The 21,330-nt window shown below is 43.3% G+C and overlaps 2 protein-coding genes across 2 annotated transcripts in view; one reads left to right on the top strand and one right to left on the bottom strand.

Moving 5' to 3' along the window:
• The window catches only part of phlpp2 (PH domain and leucine rich repeat protein phosphatase 2), a gene marked incomplete at its 3' end in the record, with an annotated part of 54,037 nt that extends 48,747 nt beyond the window's left edge, over positions 1-5,290 (top strand). The window contains exons 14-19 of the mRNA XM_083650955.1: positions 398-560; positions 1,201-1,331; positions 2,047-2,160; positions 2,473-2,667; positions 3,562-3,793; positions 3,974-5,290. Of these exons, the coding sequence (XP_083507081.1) occupies positions 398-560; positions 1,201-1,331; positions 2,047-2,160; positions 2,473-2,667; positions 3,562-3,793; positions 3,974-5,290 (2,152 nt within the window). The remainder of the gene's footprint in view (positions 1-397; positions 561-1,200; positions 1,332-2,046; positions 2,161-2,472; positions 2,668-3,561; positions 3,794-3,973) is intronic.
• An 11,524-nt stretch (positions 5,291-16,814) lies between these two features.
• On the bottom strand, positions 16,815-21,121 carry marveld3 (MARVEL domain containing 3). Its single transcript, XM_083650965.1, has 4 exons — positions 21,059-21,121; positions 20,325-20,582; positions 18,450-18,547; positions 16,815-17,749 (listed from the first exon to the last, which is right to left on the bottom strand). Exons 2-4 carry the CDS (start codon positions 20,570-20,572, stop codon positions 17,142-17,144), a joined length of 954 nt encoding a protein of 317 aa, XP_083507091.1. The 5' UTR covers positions 20,573-20,582; positions 21,059-21,121; the 3' UTR covers positions 16,815-17,141.
• Positions 21,122-21,330: the final 209 nt, after the last annotated feature.

The following is a 21,330-nucleotide window of genomic DNA, read 5'->3' as shown; positions in this document are numbered from 1 at the left end:
TAGCAGCTTGAACTTGACATTTTAATTTTGATGAGAATTGGCAGTTGGTGACAGTTGTGGTTTCTCGCAGGCAGCTTTGTTGTATTGGCTGGAAGTTGTGTCTATCTGGTGTTAGTAAATGAGAACAGTCTTCATCTTGCCATTTCCTGCAAATTCTTTCTTTAGTTACTGGCTATGGTTATCAAAAGATAAGATAATAACAGTAGGAGGGTGGAGACTCGCGAGATGATGCGCCATGGGCACAGTTATGGAAATGTTGCTATGTTGTTATGGAAACGTTGCTACTTATAGTGCCTTGCATCTACTCCCCACAATTCAGCGACGATGAATGAAAGTGTTGTACTTGTTCAGCTCGCTGGACTTGTCTTTGAGTTGTGTCCTGTTTGTGTGTCTGTAGTAAGCTGAGTAAGCTGGAGCTGCTGGAGGAACTCAATCTAAGTGGCAACAAGCTAAAGACGATACCCTCCACTGTGTCCAGCTGCAAGAGGCTGCACACCCTCATAGCACACTCCAACCACATCAGTGTCTTTCCCGAGATCCTCAACCTGCCTGACATCAAGGTCAGGCTCCTCTGCTTGTCCTTTTTGTGTCTCCTACCCAGTGTGCGATCTGTTAGTATCTGTTGCCATTATGTAACAAGTAGTTACTCCCCAATTCGCTCCCACAGTACAAACTCTAAACATAGATTCTAAACATAGATACATAGTCACAATACCAGGAAAATAACGTGCTCAACCCCCAATGGTTTCTGTGTGGGTGCTGAATCTTCAGAAAATGGATCAGAAAGTGGCATGTAACTACTACTTGCCACTAAGCACACTGAAGAAGGGCGTCTGGCCCCAAACGTTTGTGCAGGCAATAAAAATATCAAACTTATTGGAGTGCTGTCCTGGAGTAATTCCTTTCTGAGACATAGATACATAACAATAAAATCAACGGACACAACAATAAAAAAAAAAAGTAACTTATCAATGGCTTAACAATACAATGGCACATTATGGTGGGTGGTGCAAAATGCATGGTGGGTGGTGCAAAATGCAGTAAAGTGATCAAGTGCAGTACAGTGTAAAGGGTAAAAGTGCTGTATAAAGTGCCTAATGCAGTTTCTGTGTGTGTGTGTGTGTGTGCGTGCGTGCGTGCGTGTGTGTGTGTGTGTGTGTGTGTGTGTGTGTGTGTGTGCGCGCGCGCGCGCGCGTGTAGCTTGTGGACCTGAGCTGTAACGAGCTGACTGAGATCCTGCTGCCTGACTCCCTGCCTGCCACCCTGCATGAGCTGGACCTGACCGGCAACATCAGCCTCATGCTAGAGCACAAAACCCTCAACCTCTTCAGGTGAGTCACAAAGACCAAACCCTCAACCTCTTCAGGTGAGTCTCAAAGACCAAACCCTCAACCTCTTCAGGTGAGTCACAAATACCTAAACCCTCAACCTCTTCAGGTGAGTCACAAAGACCAAACCCTCAACCTCTTCAGGTGAGTCACAAAGACCTAAACCCTCAACCTCTTCAGGTGAGTCACAAAGACCTCAACCTCTTCAGGTGAGTCACAAAGACCTCAACCTCTTCAGGTGAGTCACAAAGACCCACGAACGATTCAGACCTACAGGTAAACCCTCAACCTCTTCAGGTGAGTCACAAAGACCTAAACCCTCAACCTCTTCAGGTTCAATCACAAAGACCAAAGAAAGATTCAGAGACCTACAGGTAAAGACCCCAAGTAACACCAGCAACACGCATAGTATTCTAGTGCCTTTTTACACACACACACACACACACACACACACACACACACACACACACACACACACACACACACACACACACACACACACACACACACACAAAGAAAGACAAAAGAAAGGAAAAGCTTTGTATCCCTTCTTAGTGGTAAACGAACACAGAAATTCACAAGTTAACGAGTGAAGAAGGAACATCTGACAAACATCTGAAAGGGCCATACACAAGTAAAACATTGAAAACAATGATTGTGTAATAATATGTTCAGTCGTATTTAATCTCTTCTCCTGTGGTTATTCTTTCATTTGTAGCCACATCACCACCCTGAAGTTAGACCAGAAATCAGCCACCACAGCAGGAGACTCGCTGAGCGCCTCGACTCCGTGGACCCACGGTTACTCTGAGATGAGCGGCCAAAGGAACAAGTAAGCAACGCTTTGTGTGTCTGCATGTTTCCAGTAGCCGAGGCAGAGGAAGCCAATACTTCTGCTGGATCTAATGGCTGTGAAATAGTGTTTAGTGCATCATTGTTGACAGACCGGTAAAGCCTGGCCACCCCTCCAGGGTCATGGCCACCACAGCGACCCACACAGTGGTGTCTTGTATCAGCTCTCACCCCATGCTGTGCTGCCTCAGTAAGCCTGGAGCTCCAGCTTCCCGTGTTGCAGTATGCATGATCTGTATGTGAGGGCTTGGCTTGTCTGTATGTTCATGCGTATCTCTTTCCGGGGGGGCAGGTTGTGTGTGTCTGTGTTGGCAGTAGACCGCTTTGGAGACGGCGCGGGGGCATGTTACGGCATCTTTGACGGAGACCGCAACGAGGAAGTGCCTCGGCTGCTGCAGTGCACCATGGGAGATGTGCTGTCAGAGGAGCTACAGCACTCCACGGTGGACAGTGTGTACATGTGCAACACCTTCCTCACCTCACACAGGTAGGACTGGTAGTGTTTTTAGCTACGGCCAGCAGCTCTATAATAAGTCACTCTGTTGGTCAGGTTGATCAGTTGGTCGGTCCGCAAAGACTTCACCACCCTTTAGCGGGCACAGTTTTCACCCGAGGATGCTGAAATTTGGCGTGGAGGTCAAGTGTGTGTGTGTGTGTGTGTGTGTGAGGGTGTGTGTTTGTGTTCAGGCCTAAAAGGTGTCAGTGGGGGAGGGGGGCCAAATTTCGAAATGCAGAATGGCAGAGACAGAAGGCTGATATTTCGCATGGAAGTCAAGTGTGTGTGTGTGTGTGTGTGTGTGTGTGTGTGTGTGTGTGTGTGAAGGTGTGTGTGTGTGTGTGTTCATGCCAAAAGCAGAGTAGGGTGGGCTGCCCCTGCCATCCTGCATTTTGGAAATCTGCATACATGTATGTGGTCACAGCTATTTTGCGAATTCACGATTGTTTGTTTGCAAACTAAGTCAGTCTTTAAATGAGTAAGAAAGTCCATAATGCTGGTGGGTAAGAAAATGGACCAAAAATAAGGCGCGTTGATTGCAAACAGGCTTATTTCAAGAACCCAAGAAAAGGGGAATCTGATATTGTGATGTAGCTTTGAAAAGACAATGTTTTGCCTGTAGGCTTCATCATCACACGGCATTGCCCGGCCAATGAGCTTTTAGCCTACAGGCAAAATGTCTTTTCAGTACATGTAAACATGTCAAATAAATAAATCAAGGTATCGTTTGAGAGTGCACATTTCCCTTCCATTGGTTCTCAAAGCCATTCTTTCTCAAATTAATAATAATAATAATTGTGTGCATGCAAATAAACGGATAACTTGCTGCTGTTAGTGAATCGAAGGCTTTATCGACAGATTGTCTCTTTGTTTTGAATGGTACAGGAAACTGGGTATGGCCGGCCAGAAGCTGGGTGCCTCTGCCCTGCTGTGTTATATCCACCATGAGCCTTCAGAGCCAGGAGGCACCTTCAGCCTGACTGTGGCCAACGTGGGCAGCTGCCAGGCGGTGCTGTGTCGGGACGGCCAGCCTATAGCTCTCTCTAAAGTGTTCAGCTTGGAGAACTGCACTGAGGAGATGGAGAGAGTGAAAGTCAGCAAAGCTATTATTACCGAGGTAATGTACAACTCAAGCATGTTGTGTTCAAGCGTTTACGCCCAAGTCACGATCTAAAAGCAAGTTATGATTCTCGTATTCCTGAACAGCTTTATATTCAGAGGTCTCTACTCTAAACTCGTCGACTATTCTTAGATCAGAGCTGAACCCGAGCTGTGAGCCGTGTTTTGTGTTTCGCAGGATAACAAGGTGAGTGGGGTGACATGCTGCTCTCGCCTGCTGGGCTGCTCTTATCTGTCCCCCTGCGTGCTGCCCAAGCCGTGGGTGCACACCGAACCCCTCTGCTCCCAGGACGAGTTCCTGATCCTGGGGAACCGAGCACTGTTCGAAAGGGTCTCCTACCAGGAGGCCGTGCGCACTGTTCAGGCCGTCCGGGATCCGCGCGCCGCTGCTAAGAAGCTGTGCTCTCTGGCGCAGAGCTATGGCTGCAAGGACAACATCGGTGCTGCGGTGGTCTCCCTGCATATCAGCGAGGACAGCTGTACCTGTGAGCCGCCGGTCTCCGCTACTGAACCCCGGGGTCCCCCTCCGGCGCCTTTGCCGGTGACGGTGACCCCAGGCCCCGGGGAGCCGCCCGCCACGCTCTCCTCCAGCAGCGGCCTTGTCTCTGAGTTCAACAGCGAGACGTCGGCCTCGGAGGTGGGCAGCGAAGCCGGCTCCACCGCCTCCGATGAGCACCCGTCCTCCTCGGGCCCCGCCTCCCGCCCGGAGAGACGCTGCAGCCTGCACCCCGCTACCACCACGCTGTGTGGGATCATGGTGCCCGGCTCCAGTGGGGTAAGTCCTCATCCGGTGTTGTTCCAGCGCCAGCCCTCCTGCGCCACATTCTCCAGTAACCAATCTGACAACGGGCTGGACAGTGACGATGAAGCTCCCCTCGAGGGTGTCATCTCCAACGGCAGTAAGCTAGAAGTGGAGGTGGACATTCACTGCTGTGCGTTCCAGCTGCGGTCGGGGGCGCCCGAGAGCCCCAAAGACCTGGACTATGACAAGCGAGGCTCTGATTATCCAAATGGGAAAATGCGCAGGCAGAACAGCGTGGTGGTGTCGGCGACAAACGGCTGCCTGCTGGCTGTTTGTGGGAGAGAGATCTCTGACCTGAAGAAGTCGCCTTCCACCTCCAGCCTGTTTGGGAAGAAGCTCTCCAATGGCTCCGTGGTGGCCCCCGAGGACAGCCATAATCTCATCGAGGTGGCCCTGGAGGCTCCTAAAAAGAAGTCGGGCTACTTCACTGCCCCGGCCCAGCAGGACCCCGAGGACCAGCTGATTGTGCCCCCCAGTCTGGAGCAGGATGTCCGGGAACAGCTAAGAGCCCAGAACCCTCTGGTCCCAGGCCCCCCAGCACCATCCACGCCCCCTTCCATCAGAGACCCAGTGTGGGATCATCCACACCCCCCTGTCTCCATGCTGCATCCGCGGGAACTTACGCCCACCCTGGTCCAGGCTTCAAACCCTGCACCCATGCTACAGCAGGAGGTCTATGATACAGCCCTCTAGAAGGGGGGAGGGGGCCCAACACAGCGCCATGCGGCGGCAATCCTGTGACCAACGCCATACCAGGGAAGTAGAGGAGACTCTTCTCATACATGTGGGATATTCCAGTTCCAGTTGCCATTCAGATGTTTCATGAAGACAAGTGAAGACCTTGATGGCTACTAAGCGATGGCCGCTGCGTGCCATCGGTGTGAGGCACTAAACCAAGTGTTTGTCTGCAGATGAGAGAGCCGCCAAACATCACGACCCATGAGATGAGGTTGTGAAAGGAGAGGCGGGGTATCACAGGCCAAAAACAAGCTCCTGATCTGAAATGGAATACCTCATGTGTTTAAAACATTTCAAAACATGTCCGCAACATTTCCCTTTACTTGGAAAAGACAAGCAATCTGGAGGGTGTGTACCATGAGATCCTGTTCAGTAAGGTCATTCATGTTGTGTAAAGTCTCCTCTCCAGGGGCTCCACGGTCTCTCAGGTCCTGGAAAGAAGCCCTATGTGACTGAAACTTGAAAAAGTGCCTACTGCAGATGACTCGGCCTGCCGCTCCCTCGCTGTGTTTGCGGATGTGAGCTTGTGAGTTAAATGTGGAGGAGGGGAGAGTGTGTCCAAGAGACGACCACTGGCACAGCTACGTCTCTCTGGCTCCCCCTGTGGTTACAAAACATCAAGCAGCACGCTTACTAATAAGGCACATACGATTAGAAGAGCAGAAGACACAAATAACGGCATTTAAATCACCAGAAAAGTTATGGTTGGATTTTCTGAACATTCCCACCCAGTCTAGAATCCTTTGTATAGGATACATTTATTCTATAAAATATGGAACAGTTTTGCAACTAGCAGGCAACTGACACAGTGTGATTGAGTTGCTGACATCAATGTTGAAAAGTACTGCTAGAGGGGGCAATGCATTTTGAATAGTTGTCAAAAATATTAAAAAAATAAGTCATTCACTCAACTGTACAGAGCTGACGTGTTATAGGATTTAAAAATCTCTATAACACTATCTGTGACAATGCATGGTGGAATGATCTCCTTGCAAATTGCATAGATAAAAAGTTCAATTCTAATTCGGGAGGTTTTATAGTCAGTGGAGAATAGCCTGAAGATCCCAGGATGTTTGGAAATCATTTTATTTTATTGAGTCATTTGAACAAAATAATCTATCCGAGTCCAAAATGAGGGTATTGCTGGGTGTACTGTTGAGATGTAAGCTAGATCAAGTATGTGTGTGTATGTTATGAAATATCTCCACCGGTACCAGGATGGCACATTCTAGTAAGTAAAGGCTCCCCCCCCCTCCTTTGTTTTGAGGCTGCTACACATTGAAATACATTTTTTTGTCATCTGTACCCATCCTTGGATAGCCTGGTTAAAAGCATCCGGATCCATGAACTCACATTCTGTTTCGCTACGTGGCTCCACAGAACCAAACAGAACGTGAGTCCATGTGACCGGAAGCTAATCCGTGGATCCTTCTGCAGACAGATTCAGTTATGGTTTGTGGAACATACTGTGGTGAACTACAGTAGAAGACATTTATACATCTCAGTGAGTCCCCCCCCCCTACCTACAGATCCAGAGCAAGTTCAGATTGTGCAACTGTTTGGCCCTTTGTAAACCGGATAGAAACCCATTGTCTTGACGGCAATGAGATCTGGTCTCTGTAGGTGTGGCGTTATGAAACTTGTGGGGCAGAAGTTAAAGCAATCAGTTCCACAGGTGGGTGTGATATTGTTACTGGACAATAGCTGGCAGAACATTTGGGACACAGGGCCATGCTATGCCTTGCTATTGTTTGGCATAGTTTTCTCTTTCTCGTGGACACACACACACACACACACACACACACACACACACACACACACACAGAGCATGGCCGTTTTTAGAGGGCAATGCTTCTGTGGCACCAAACCCTTTGAATATATAAGTCAGTGGTTCCAAAACTTAGGGTCGCGACCCTAAGTGGGGTCACCTGGAATTTTTTATTTTTTATTTTTTTACACCACACACAATTTAATATTACCGAAGATGATTAGGGTCACTTGCGATTTAGTTTTTTTTGTTTCGTTTTGAGTTTAATGTGATAATCTCTAAGATTTCAGTTTTGTTCTGTAATGTCACATAATGTCACTATATATTGCAAAGGCTTCATCCAAATGGACATAGCCTCAATCAACATTGCGAGTGACTCTTTTTTTTTAGATGAAAATCTTTTAGGTTATAACTTTAAATCAGGATTCTGAGAATAAAGTCAGAATTCTCAGATTAAAGTCAGAATTCTCAGATTAAAGTCAGAATTCTGCGGGGGGAAAGAAGCATAATATGTGACATCACTGATGATATTATCGATGGTCTACTGGAATTTGAAACGTCTCGGGTCCCTAGATTTTTGTGACGTCAAAATAGGGTCACAAGCCAAAAAAGTTTGGGAACCCCTGATATAAGTTATTATGATCAATGTAGTACTGTGAGGTTCTCTAATAAGAACATTTGTATGTCCCTTGCTGTGGGAATATGTAGTTCTTTTTTTTCTCCATACAGTAACATACAGTGCTTTACTTACAGCACAAAGACCAAGACAAGAGTTGATATCATCCATTCTCAGTTTGTGTGCTCTTGACATGCGGTTTACCGGTTGTATTTAACACAGTTGAATGCAGGTTGAACACCTACGTTTTTAGCAACTACATTATAAATGGATGGATGGGATGATGGATGGATGGATAGATAGATAGATATAGTGCAGCTCTAGAAAGCCCATTCCTTTACACCCCACCTTGTGCCAAAAGAGAAAGCAGGTCTGCTAGGGCTACCATGGTTGTAACAAAGGCCAAAGTTGGGAAATTACTCTTATCAGTAATTACTACATTAGATGTATATTTTTGGTTGCCACTGCTAATTGGCGGTGGTGTGATTTTACTAGCATTCCACAGTTGTTGCATAGCTGGACCTCTCAATGTTCCCTTTAGCCTTAAAGCAACACTCCTCCGTCTTTTTGTGAGGAGGAGGAGCCCCTTGTTTCATCCCACCTCCCACTCATTTTCTGTTGGTCACTGTTGGCATGAGAGGGGAGGAGGAGGACTTACTTTACTCCACACAAGTGGTAAATATATCAGTTGTGAAGCCTTAATTGATTTATGAGTCGTCTAACTATTTTGTCATTATTCGTAAATCTTAAGTCTCTTGCAAGGATTAAACACTGTTAAAAGCACTTTGTACATAGAAAATGATTATATTCAGAGTTATATATATTTGAGTTTTATGTATGGGATATTTATCGACATGGACTCCTATAAAGCGGGCTGGGATTATTGTGGCCTCCCTCAGCCCAACATATCATCTCTTATGTAAGAGAACATAGCCAATAGAAATGATGATTATGTCACGTGACATCATGACGAGTAATTTGCTATGTTCGCTTTTTGGTGTTTGTTTTTTTAAATGACAGGTATTTCTTTTTTTTCTCATCTCTCTCTCTCTCTTTCTCTCTCTCTCTCTCTCTCTCTCTCTCTCTCTCTCCAGCTTTAATTGTAGTATTGTGATTTGGGGGTTGTCTGGGGCAGTGGTTTTCAAACTTTTTCACGTCAAGGACCCCTAAACTGGCAATTACACCACGGACCCCCATTTGATAAGATTTTGTCCCAGGGTCCCCCATCTGATCAGATTTTTGCTTTTAGATGTTTTATTACAGAAAGTGTATGAAACCCATGACCAGAATAGTCATACATTAAGTCGTTATGTTACTTATGGATGGAATTATAATGAAAATCAATTATTCCCCTTTTTTCTGGGGACCCTCTGGAACCCACTCAGGGATGCCTGGGGGGTCCCCGGACCCCACTTTGAAAACCACTGGTCTGGCGTATTTCTCTCCCTACCCCACATACTCCATTGAATTTTCAACATCAGCATAATATGCTTTCTTGACTGCTCCGCTGCAAAAACTATTTGCCAACATTGCTATACTAAATGATATCACTCATCCAGAGTCCCTTCACTTATTGAAAATACTATATTTCCAAACATATAGTGTTCAAAATACTTCTTTTTGGATATTATGGGGCCCCCTCCTGGTTGGAATTAAGTAATATCTGAAAATGTTGTGCATGTCTTTCCATTAATAATTTACTTTATTTGGTAGCCATTTTGTGCCAATTGATTCCTGCAATAACCTTCTGGTATACCTGCAAATATATCAACATAGCATAACAACACGACACTTGATGAAAACTGTGGTCTGAGATTATCATTTCTATCAAGGCACACACACACACACACACACACACACACACACACACACACACACACACACACACACACATACATACACACACACACACACACACACACACACACAAATCAAGATCCACATCAAAGCACTGGCATTGACCTTAGTCTGCTTATTCAAAAATCCAGTGAATGATTTGAATGAAGTTTTAGGATGACCCCCCCCCCCCCCCCAATTAAGAATGGGGAAAATGTCATTCTTATACGTGTGCAGGACTAAACTCCATGTGTCCAGAGCCCTGTACTACGAAACTAGTTTAACAGATCCGCGATAAGTCCCTTTGATCTGGTTTGACTGAACAGGATCAAAGCTATCTAGTTAACTGATACTACGACGCTGGTTTTTTACTAGGTAAGTGGACCTGGGATCTGCCTGTGCACGCGCACGTTTTTCGCTCGTGCACAGGCGCGCGTCCACGCGAAAGAGGTGCGCCAGCCAATCACATTATGAACAGCTGAGTTTATCCACGCCCACACCCTTTTCCACACCCATTTCCTCGTTCAATGAAGCGCAGTGCATGATCAGAGTTTTAGCGGATATTTAATGTATCCGCGATTTAATGTCAGAATGAAAATCCGCGTTGGATAGTCTGCTGAAGGGCTGTCTAAAGCAGCAGCTTGTACTCACATCAGTCATTTGATTTACTTTGATCAGCGATTGATACAGCTGCATTGATACAGGCAGCAGCAACAAATCTAAATGTGTAATCTCAGTCTATACATTTCCACAATCTGTAAGCCTATTTAGACCATAGATTTAGAAACGCATGCTCAATGAATAATGATCTCTATCACTCATGTGTGTGGTTGCACTGATCGAATAATTCATATATAAAATAGCCTAGTATAAAGCCTAATAGCCTACTATAAAAGAGAAAACTGCTGAACTGAATTGAGACGTATAGGCTTTTCTGGCATGTAGGAGAATATCACCCTCACTCCATTTGAGGGTCCATTCATGATATGCGCCGCGGTGATTAATAGTGATCATATTTCTCCACGCATCGTTGAGCTGTTAAGACATAAAGTGGTAAGTAGGCTTAATTTAATTATGTAGCCTACAGAGCCACAAATGTTTTTCTTGTTATATTCTCAGTTGACTGCAATCTATTTTTCATATGGCGATCTTATATGAACGGTGAGTGACTCCAGAGAGCCGATTATATGGGTCTGTCATGGATTTTGATCTTATCCTCTGAAGCTAACCTGGTCGCGACCAGGTTAGCTTTGCAGCGTCAGTTGCCATGGTGATTGAAAGTTAACTTGCTTTGTAGTACGGCTAAACCAGGTTTAAACTCAAACTTACTCGGATAAGGCATTAAACTAGCTTCGTAGTACAGGGCTCAGGACTTACTGTATATAAGGCTGATAACTAGTTCTCGATGGCTGTAAGGATCAGACTATTGTGTTGAGTCTGAGATGATAGACAGCTGGTGGTGAGATGAAAGCCTCCCTGTGGCTCTGACTGGACATAACGTTGCTATCCGAAGCCACCAACACTGTCAGCCATCCTGCCTGATGTCGTGAGGCACTGCAGGTCTTCTATAGAAGGCACTAGGAAAGCTGTTGGACAGAGGCGTATCGTGGGCAAATATTACACATCTGACATTTTCATACAGCATTTATAAGTTGCGAGCCTGGGAAAACTGAGAAAGGTTTCTCTTTAGCAACTTGGAAAAAGAGAAATGGACTTTTCCCATAATATGGTTTATTATAAACTGGTAGTGTTCACAACGGAATTTGTGAATTTCCTCATACAAATATGCAAAGTGTCATCTGTACATATGTATTTCAGAGCTTCATTTTCCATAACCTAAAACTACAAGAATCCTATTTGTCAAGATCTGTGAAAATGAATATTAAATATGGCACACGTGTGTGTGTGTGTGTGTGTGTGTGTGTGTGTGTGTGTGTGTGTGTGTGTGTGTGTGCGCACGTGTGTGCGCACGTGTGTGTGTATAAACATGAAGTGCATTGCTCTGTTGTTTTGCGGGTTCGTCCAGTCTTTCTGCACGTTTTCAGTTCCCCAGCTAGGTAGTCTCACTAGTTTGACTTACTTTGCCAAGTCCGAGTTGCGTAACACTGCAGTGCAACATTCAGTAGGCTTCAGATGCACTCATGTCATGTGCAGCCAAAAAAGCATTATGGAGGTCAGAACATTGCTTGGACACATCCTTAGCCAAGTTCCTTTCTGTGTTCCCCCCTTAGTTTGGATTGGAGTGTACACTCATCGTCTGCGTCTCTCTCCTTGTTCTATGAAACCAAATGTTTAGCCACTATCCAGACCTATAGACAGTTTCAACATCAGGACAGAAACCAGTGTGTGTGTGTGTGTGTGTGTGTGCATAATGCATACATATGTGTAGATACAGCAAGAGGGAGCACGGGTAGTGAAGTACCCTTTAATTCTTTAGTGGAGGGGGTCCAATAATGCTCATAATCTATTGGGTGCACCAAAATAGATGATATGTGTATTTGAGTAGGCTACAGTGTCAATGTTGTTCAAGTTGCTAATTCATTTATTAACTGTGGATGATCTCCTTTGCACAGGTTAACATGCTGCCTGTACAAGTATGTTGCAAAATGTGTGTGTGTGTGTGTGTGTGTGTGTGTGTGTGTGTGTGTGTGTGTGTGTGTGTGTGTGTGTGTGAGTGTGTGTGGGTGTGTGTGTGTGTGTGTGTGTGTGTGTGTGTGTGTGTGAAATTAAGCTAAAATGCACACGTACAGTATGTATGTATGCATGCTCTTGTGTGTGTAACGGACTGACTATAATTCTGCGAGAATATGGTGAAAGAAGCTGATGGTGATATTATGGGATGCTCCAGTTTTAACATGTGACCAAAGTAGCCATTGTTTAATCTCACAGTTCCTTTCTGTACATTATTTTCTAGAAATGTGTGAATATTTTTTCCTCAATGCCAAGAAGCTGAAGTTTATTTTTGTAATTCATTGTTTCATGCAAATTTATATTTCCCTCTCCACTACAGAATTTAAAGTGATAGGGATTCTACAGTAAACTGTCACTCATTATGGTACTTTAATTTAAGGTACTAATTATAACTGTATTTAATGTTGAAAGCATGCCCTATATAAATCAATATAAAATACATAAGAGTACATACAAAATGTGATTTCTTCGTACAAAATGGAGCATATCTAATATTTTTTAGTTTTTATTCTAGCATGCAGAATACTGCTGAAATTTTGTTTAATGTTTAATAATTCGAGACGTTTTATTATTTGGGAATAGGACTAACAATGAGCACTTTTGCTGTTTGTCAGCCAGAATTGTACTCCCTTGAACTTTGAGAGTTGATAGATGGACATTATTTTATTTGAAATGCTGCTATGATTAGTTTCGAGCAGAAAAAGCTGTTTTTTAATTAACTTTAAGCCAAGTAGCAATAAAACTTTATACTGTGAAAAAAAAAAGTTTTTATTGTCCAGTGTCCATTTTGCACACCCTTCATTTGATGATGACCCCATGCCAATAAATGTCATTTGAAAAACAATTTTTGTTCATTATTGTTGTAGAATGGAATTTGTATCAATAATCATCATTCTTCTCCCACATTAACCAGAGCATTTCAAGCCAATATGAAACCAGTGAATAAAGCCAGGAGTCCAGGAAAGTTTGAAAATATATTGTAGCCAAACATATCTTTGTAAATATCAGGGTTACAAAGAAATTACAGAAATGTGGAAATTCATAGTTGCAGGCTTCATGAGCACATTTGCACATAACTGTTATACAGAGAGGAGAGGGGAGGGGAGACTTGGAGCACAAGGCACACAACATGTTTTGTCTATGAGCTGCAGCAGAGGCTGAGCAAGGTCAGAGAGCGTCAGCCACGTGTGAGATGACCCTGTTACTGTGGGCAGAGGGTGAAATCTGCTTTAACCTATGTGTGCGTGGTTATGATTAATAACTAATACCAATAACTATTTGTATCTGTTATAGCTTATTGATTATGAAATGAAATCAATGGAACTTAAATTTTCTCCATCAAGTATGTTGTAATACTGTATGTATATTGTCATCAGGCTATTTTGTCATTTTCAAATAACAGAATCTTATTCTCAGGCCCAAAAAGCACAACATCCAGACATATTTTATGGGATTTGTTTTTTCTCCATGGGAAATTTCTCCACCTCATTTGGCCTAGCCTAGTATAGTAATACTATCATGAAAGGGTCCATAAATAGATGTCATTTATTGAATTTGAGTTAATTCTCCTACAAGTACATTTGCCTACTTGGTGATTTGAACAGATTTAGTGTCAAACCAACGTGGAGAAGGAGAATACTCTTATGTGCAAATGTTTTTCATTTCCATGTTGGTTGTATCAATGGCAATGAAGATATTTTAACCCGTAATTAAACCAGACACTTTTTCTACTATTCTACTTGTGTGGAACTGATCCAACTATTCTCTGGTGGGAAAGGGTTAAACTGGTCCTATGTGGGAGACTAATATCAAAGGCAGCAAATCAAAAGACGGCTAGACAGGATATGTATGCTGGGATTTGGAACAGCAACATAAGAGTACGAAAGACACAGGGATATTACAACAAATAAAAGGTATAGGAAAAATGATACATGATATTCTCCAGAGTGAAACTGGAAAAAAGATGAGGTATTTTGAAGCATATTATGAATCAGGGCCTGAGGCAACAAAACTCCAAGCCAGACATTTATGGAAAAAAAACAAGCTGCAATTACAATATGTAAGATCAGAGACTCTCAAGCTAACCAGCTGTTATATGAAGCAGACGAAAACAGAGAAGGTGTTTCAACCAACCCCCCAGCTGATGGTGAAGACATGATAAGGTTCCTGAACACATTCGATCTGCCATCTATTGGTGAGCATCAGAATGACACCCTTACCTTATTTAAAACAGCTGAGGAGTTAGAATAGGCAGTAGTAAACGCATTAAAATCTAAGAAAAATCAAGGCAGCAATGAATGTAGATTATAAACTCTATGTACCTTAAACACTTCATAAACATTTGAACCCTGTATGCCCGACCTGATTCATGAAGATCAGGCATGAAGGAACACTATACGCTCAGACAACATAAGGAGAACTTTACATAGCTTATCATAGAGCAGGTTCATAGTGTTAATAATTTTACATTTCTGTATCGAGTGCTGGAGAGATGTGGATTCAGGAAAGAGACAATTCAGCATATTAGACCTACATATCAAGATGCAACTGCTAGTATTAAGAGTCACTTTGTGGGACTGTTTGGATGATGTCATCACCTAACTGTAGAAACCAGACACCTCAATTCCTAATCACTCCTAGAAAACGGCCATTAGTCGGGATATAAATTGGACACAGATCCTACTCTCCAAGTCAAGAAATAAAAGAAAACGGTAGTGCTAAGTAGAATGCCTATGCCAAACTGATCACATAACCAAAACAAACAAAAAGCTTCCTGAATTGTAGGAAACATAACTACAAGCTTATTAATAGCTATATAGGAAAGCTGGGGAAGTAGCCTAGTTTACCATGGATTTTGGTTTTGGTTCAGGGGCTCTGATTAGCCCCCACACCCAGTGTGTGCCCCTGGACTGGTGCAGAGAAGGCTGCCATTTTTTTCTCTTGTTTGTCCTCTCTTCAGATGCATTATTGAGTACAGTAAGTTAGTTGTAGTTTTGTTATTGTTTCCTTTGTGCATTGGCTTAATGAGTATTCTGATCTGGTTTAGATTTATTGGATTACCTTTAGTTAAAGCTGTTGTTTCCCTTTGTTGTTTTAACTAAACCCTTTGCCCTTATCTGTTTCTGTTATAGACACAACTCATCTGTTCTGTTGAGTACATCTACCTGTGTCCATCTGTATTCATCTGCAACATCAACAAGGGATTTTGAACTTGTGAATAAACACCCTTGAAATGTTCCTCTGGTCCTCTTCACTCTGCTCAGTGTCCCACTTGCAGAGGCTAAAAGGGTTAACCACATTTAGTAGTTTTTACACCTGCGATAATCCCTCAAAAGCAATTTATATTCTGGGTTTATCTGGGCTGGTAAAAGGCCAAGAGTCAGATATAAACACTTCAGTTAAGTATCTCCTGATAAAGGCAAGTGGGGAGAATCGGGTTGAAAAAACCTACTGTGCGACATGGATGCTTGTCATTCTCATACGTCTTGTGAACATGTCATAAACCTGGGTGGTATTATATGGATGTAGATCTTAACTTTCAGCACAGCAAGATACTGAGGCAGCTTTTTACCCCAAAATTACACGTACAAACTTTGAAGCTTCTTGTCCCAGTATGATTCAAGGACTAGGAAAATTAAACATTACTCCCAGTACTGAAATCAAGGTACGGTATGATTGCTTGTTTACAATATTAAATGGTTTAGCTCCTAAACACATTTCTAACCGGCTCACTGGCTACAAACCAATCAGATCCCTCAGATCATCAGGCATGCTTCTCATAACTGAGGAACTATTAAAACCTGTGAAAGGACATATGGACTGCTGGCTTTTTCTCACTACTAAACTCTTTGCTAGCTCTGCGTGAGTTTTTAATCCATTTTGAGTGTGCTCACTACTGGTGAGTTTCTCATAACTGTACCTAGAATAAAATCTGGTGATGGGTATTTAGTCACTATGGTCCTTTTCTTTGGATCAAATTGTCTGACCTGAGATATTCCAGCAATCTTGAAACCTCCCTTTTTCCTCAGGCCTTTGGCTAGTTACAGACTCTGTGTCACTCTGCTGTCTGTGTGAGTGCTGTTGTAGGAGTGGGACAGCGGGTTATAAAAAGCTGTATTGTACAGTATGCGTGTGTGTGTACAGCTGGTATTTTATTCATGTAGAGGGTATGTATTTCCTATCTATTTATAGTCACAGCAGTTTTGTCTTCTAATATGGAGCACATTGCGCTTGTGTATGAAATGTGCTATACAGATCAAATTGACTTGTGAAAAGATCATTGTGGTTTGGGACCCAATCTACTCGACACTAAAAGATCTCAAGCTATATCGCCAAGGATTGTACCACACTATACATGTCTGGGAGTTTGGAGTGTGATGGAAAAACGTTAAGGGTGACCTGTTTAATAGAAATGGGGGCAAATGCATTGCCTGTACAAAGAGGACACTACCGTCTCATAATATTTACCAAAAATGTTAGATGGCTAAAAAAAACATGTATCCCACTTATTGTTTGCAGTTTGCAAAATTATCTTTATTTACTATTTACTTTATGTACTTCCTTGTTACTGTACAAAACAGATAAAAATTACTTATCAATGACACATTTAGAGCAAATGTAACAGACACCATACACCAGTATGTTAACTGGAGAAGTGGTACGAATAAAAAAAAGAAAAGAAATACAAATTGATCATCATAAAAGTATGTTATCAATTAACACATCACATAATTATATAAAATATATATATACGAAATTGATTCACAGATCACATTTAACGAGTTGATGTACAGTAACAACTATTATAAAAATACACCTAAAAACATCCATAGTTTTTGTTCAGCACAGGGATTTCAACTCAATCCTGCATTAATGTGGTAAGAAGAAAAGGCCTTTTAAAAATGGTTGTCCTCGCTTGCTCTTTGCGCCTTCAGCTCACGCACCGACCTGAACGCTTTGACAGCCAACACCGCAGTGAAGAGGAAAACGATGACTCCCAGAACGCCGAAGAGCCCTCCGGCGATGTCCGCCCCGTGGAACTGGCACCCGAATTTGTGCCCTTTACTCTTGTAGAGCTGCTCCCGCTCCTTGCAGACGGCGTTGTCGTAGGTTTCCCGCAGCTTGATGAAGTAGAAGGCCAGCGCGGGGACGTAGCCCAGGCCGATCAGGAGGTTGAGCAGGGCCTCTCCCAGCAGCACGGGGGGCCAGCGGTAAGGCACCCTGAAAACCCCCAGGGCAAGCATGGCACAGGCGTACACCATCACGGCCCCGCCGCAGGCCATGGTGAAAATGTATGGAGGCCGCTTGAGCTGATGAAACAGCCGGTCCAGCTCCTTCACCCGCACTGCCTCGGCCCCGTAAAAGGCCTGCGCTCCACCGAAGTGATATTCGTAGACTCCTCCGAGGCTGGCGAGGTCGCGGTAGCCCCCATTGTTGCTATACGGCACGCCTGCACAGATGACTAGGAGCAGATTCACAAACACCTCCATCAGCTGGCAGAGACCTGGGGCAGACAATCAACATGGTTTTTGCCCTTTGATCTTTCACAACCAGATATGCAGGAAGCATTCTCATTGGCTGACATTGGCTTTACAACAGTTATCCTTGTTGCTGGTGATATCACACTGAGATCACAATCCAGCTCATAGGCTTGGGTGAACTGAAACTGATTTTTTTTCCCCCTCCCGCATGGGGATCAACTGTGGGGAAAAGGTCAGGCAATGGGAGACTAAGCTATTGATAATGCTTTGATGTTGGTTAATTTTGGTTTGTTATATCAAATGTTCCAAAAAAGAATAGTCCAATTGGATATAATGCAGAGTTTTTGAATAATGATTGGCTGTGAGACGAGTGGCAATAAAACTGATTTCTCTGGTGATATATGTATTTCACCATTGAAACTTGGCACTGAAAGCCATTACATTTTTCAGTACTCTGTAGTATTGATGTTGTTTTGTTGGGAGGCACGACCTAAAAAAGATCAACATTTTGACACTCAACCCATGCACACATAATGGATTCCCAAAGTCTAGAATGCCTTATGAACAAGACCGGAGGAAAACACATTTTTTAAACTATGTAAATAAATTGGTAAATAAAACATCATAAACCTATTATATTGGAAAACAGAAATGCTTCTTACAAGCAAAACTGGTCCCATCCCAAAGAATGGCAGAAGATCACACAACATAAAGGTTACTTGCCTCTACTTGTTAAAATGTATTTGAGGTTGTAAAGAGCCTGTCTGTGCTGTGGCTCATAATACTCTCCTTCAGAGGGATACATTGAAGACTCTCTGGACCTAAAGACAAGAAGACAAGAGCATTTGTGGTGTGAGATGGCTTTTTTTCTACAAATATATACTGGACAGGTGCAGCTCAAAAAATTAGAATAGCGTGAAAAAGTTCAATATTTTTTGTCACATATTTCAGAAAGTGGAACTCATATATTATACAGATTCATTACACAGAGTGAATATTTCAAGCTTTTATTTCTTGTAATTTTGATGGTTATGGCTTACAGATAATGAAAACCCAATATTCAGTGTCTCAGAAAATTAGAATATTACATCAATAAATCAATAAAATCAAAAAACCAAAAAAAAAGTTAATTTCCATGCACTCAATACTTGGTTGGGCCTCCTTTTGCATGAATGACTGCATCATTGCGGCGTGGCATGGAGGCGATCAGCCTGTGGCACTGCTGAGGTGTGATGGAAGCCCAGGTTGCTTTGATAGCAGCCTTCAGGTCATCTGCATTGTTGGGTCTGGTGTCTTTCATCTTCCTCTTGACAATACCCCATAGATTCTCGATGGGGTTCAGGTCAGGCGAGTTTGCTGGCCAATCAAGCACAGTAATACCATGGTCATTGAACCAGCTTTTGGTACTTTTGGCAGTGTGGGCAGGTGCCAAGTCCTGCTGGAAAATGAAATCAGCATCTCCATAAAGCTTGTCAGCAGAAGAAAGCATGAAGTGCTCTAAAATGTCCTGGTAGATGGCTGCGTTGACTGTGGACTTCAGAAAACACAGTGGACCAACACCAGCAGATGACATGGCACCCCAAATCATCACTGACTGTGGAAACTTCACACTGGACTTCAAGCAACATGGATTGTGTGCCTCTCCACTCTTCCTCCAGACTCTGGGACCTTGATTTCCAAATGAAATGCAAAATTTACTTTCATCTGAAAAGAGGACTTTGGACCACTGAGCAACAGTCCAGTTCTTTTTCTCCTTAGCCCAGGTAAGACGCTTCTGACGTTGTCTCTGGTTCAGGAGTGGCTTGACACGAGGAATGCGACATTCGTAGCCCATGTCCTGGATTCGTCTGTGCGTAGTGGCTCTTGATGCGCTGACTCCAGTCTCAGTCCACTGCTTGTGATGCTCCCCCACATTCTTGAATGGATTTTGCCTGACGATCCTCTCAAGGCTGCGGTTATCCCTGTTACTTGTGCACCTTTTCCTACCACACTTTTTCCTTCCACTCAACTTTCTATGAATATGCTTGGATACAGCACTCTGTGAACAACCAGCTTCTTTAGCAATGACCTTTTGTGGCTTACCCTCCTTGTGGAGGGTGTCAATGACTGTCTTCTGGACAACTGTCAAGTCAGCAGTCTTCCCCATGATTGTGTAGCCTACTGAACCAGACTGACCATTTAAAGGGTCAGGAAACCTTTGCAGGTGGTTTGAGTAAATTAGCTGATTAGGGTGTGACACCATGTGTTTCCAATTTTGAACTTTTTCACACTTTTTCACAATATTCTAATTTTCTCAGACACTGATTTAGGGTTTTCATTATATGTAAGCCATAATCATCAAAATTACAAGAAATAAAGGCTTGAAATATTTCACTCTATGTGTAATTAATCTGTATAATATATGAGTTTCACTTTCTGAAATGAGTGACAAAAGATATTGCACTTTTTCATGATATGCTAATTTTTTGAGCTGCACCTGTATATGTACACGTCTCATTTTATATAGCCCTGCCACTGAGAGTCTCTGTCTACTGTGTGTGCTTGACAGCAAGGGCATGTGTGGGGGAGCTTTGTATAGAAAGTTATATGGTCTCTTACAGTCTCGAGGGCCCTTGATGGTGGCGGTCTCTGTTATCAGGCGGGTCCTTGTGAGAGGGACTTGTCATGTCCCTCTGTCTGCTGGAGAATTCTTTGTGTTCGGCTCTCCTGTCAGCAGCAGAGCTCCTCTCCTCCCGGTCTCTCCTGCCTCGCTCCCTGTCTCGGTCCTCCTGTCTGTAGTCATCTGGAGTGTCCCTCTCTCTGCTCCTGTGCTCTGCTGCGTACCTGTGTCCACCCCTCTCTGGCATCTTCCAGTGACTGGGGGGAGGAGAAAAAAAAAAGATTGTGGACATGAATCTCATGGCAGACACAGCCAAAGAAGTGTATAGTTGAAGTGCATCTCAAGGACCAGCTGTGGACAAGAGGAGAATGATTTAATGAAGATAACAGCTTGGTGAAAGGATAGACTGAGGTTCCTTATTAGTAAATTAAGTTTTGTTCTTTCTCCCCATTTCCAATTAGTTATTTCTCTAATTTTAAATAAACCTAGGATACTGGTTAATAATAATGTATTCACACATGATGAACGTTGGAGTAAACCAGGTACAATCGAGAGATATGTAGGCTATGTGATGGGCCCAAACTAATAAGAACAACCAACAGGCAGCTACAGCCAAACACAACATACACACAAGTTGACAAAACACAAAGACAAAACCTAAGTAAAAGTAACTAAAGAAGTTGGTTGAAGGATCCTGCAGAATACAAAGATATATCACATTATCATTGCCTACCTTTTGGATCCCGCACACAACAGGTTGTTTTCTTTTACACCTCGTGAAAATAAACCTTTTGTAGCTTCCGGGTTTGGATAGTTTTTCCTGTGGGACTACTCGCTCACCTGTCCTCTGCCACGCCCACTAGTTGCGATGCAGTTTATGCTGTAATTTTTATTTTTAATGACTGTAGGCCTACATTACTACATTTGTCATTGAGAGGACACGGCAGTGTTAGTAGTAGTAGAGCGGAACCGTCGCTTCGTACTTGCACGGTTGAAATCAACAAA

The sequence above is a fragment of the Poromitra crassiceps genome, assembly GCF_964638095.1.
Source record: "Poromitra crassiceps genome assembly, chromosome: 14".
Lineage (NCBI taxonomy): Eukaryota > Metazoa > Chordata > Actinopteri > Beryciformes > Melamphaidae > Poromitra > Poromitra crassiceps.
The sequence above is the reverse complement of the archived record's forward strand: the minus strand, read 5'-3'. Positions and strand labels throughout refer to the sequence as shown.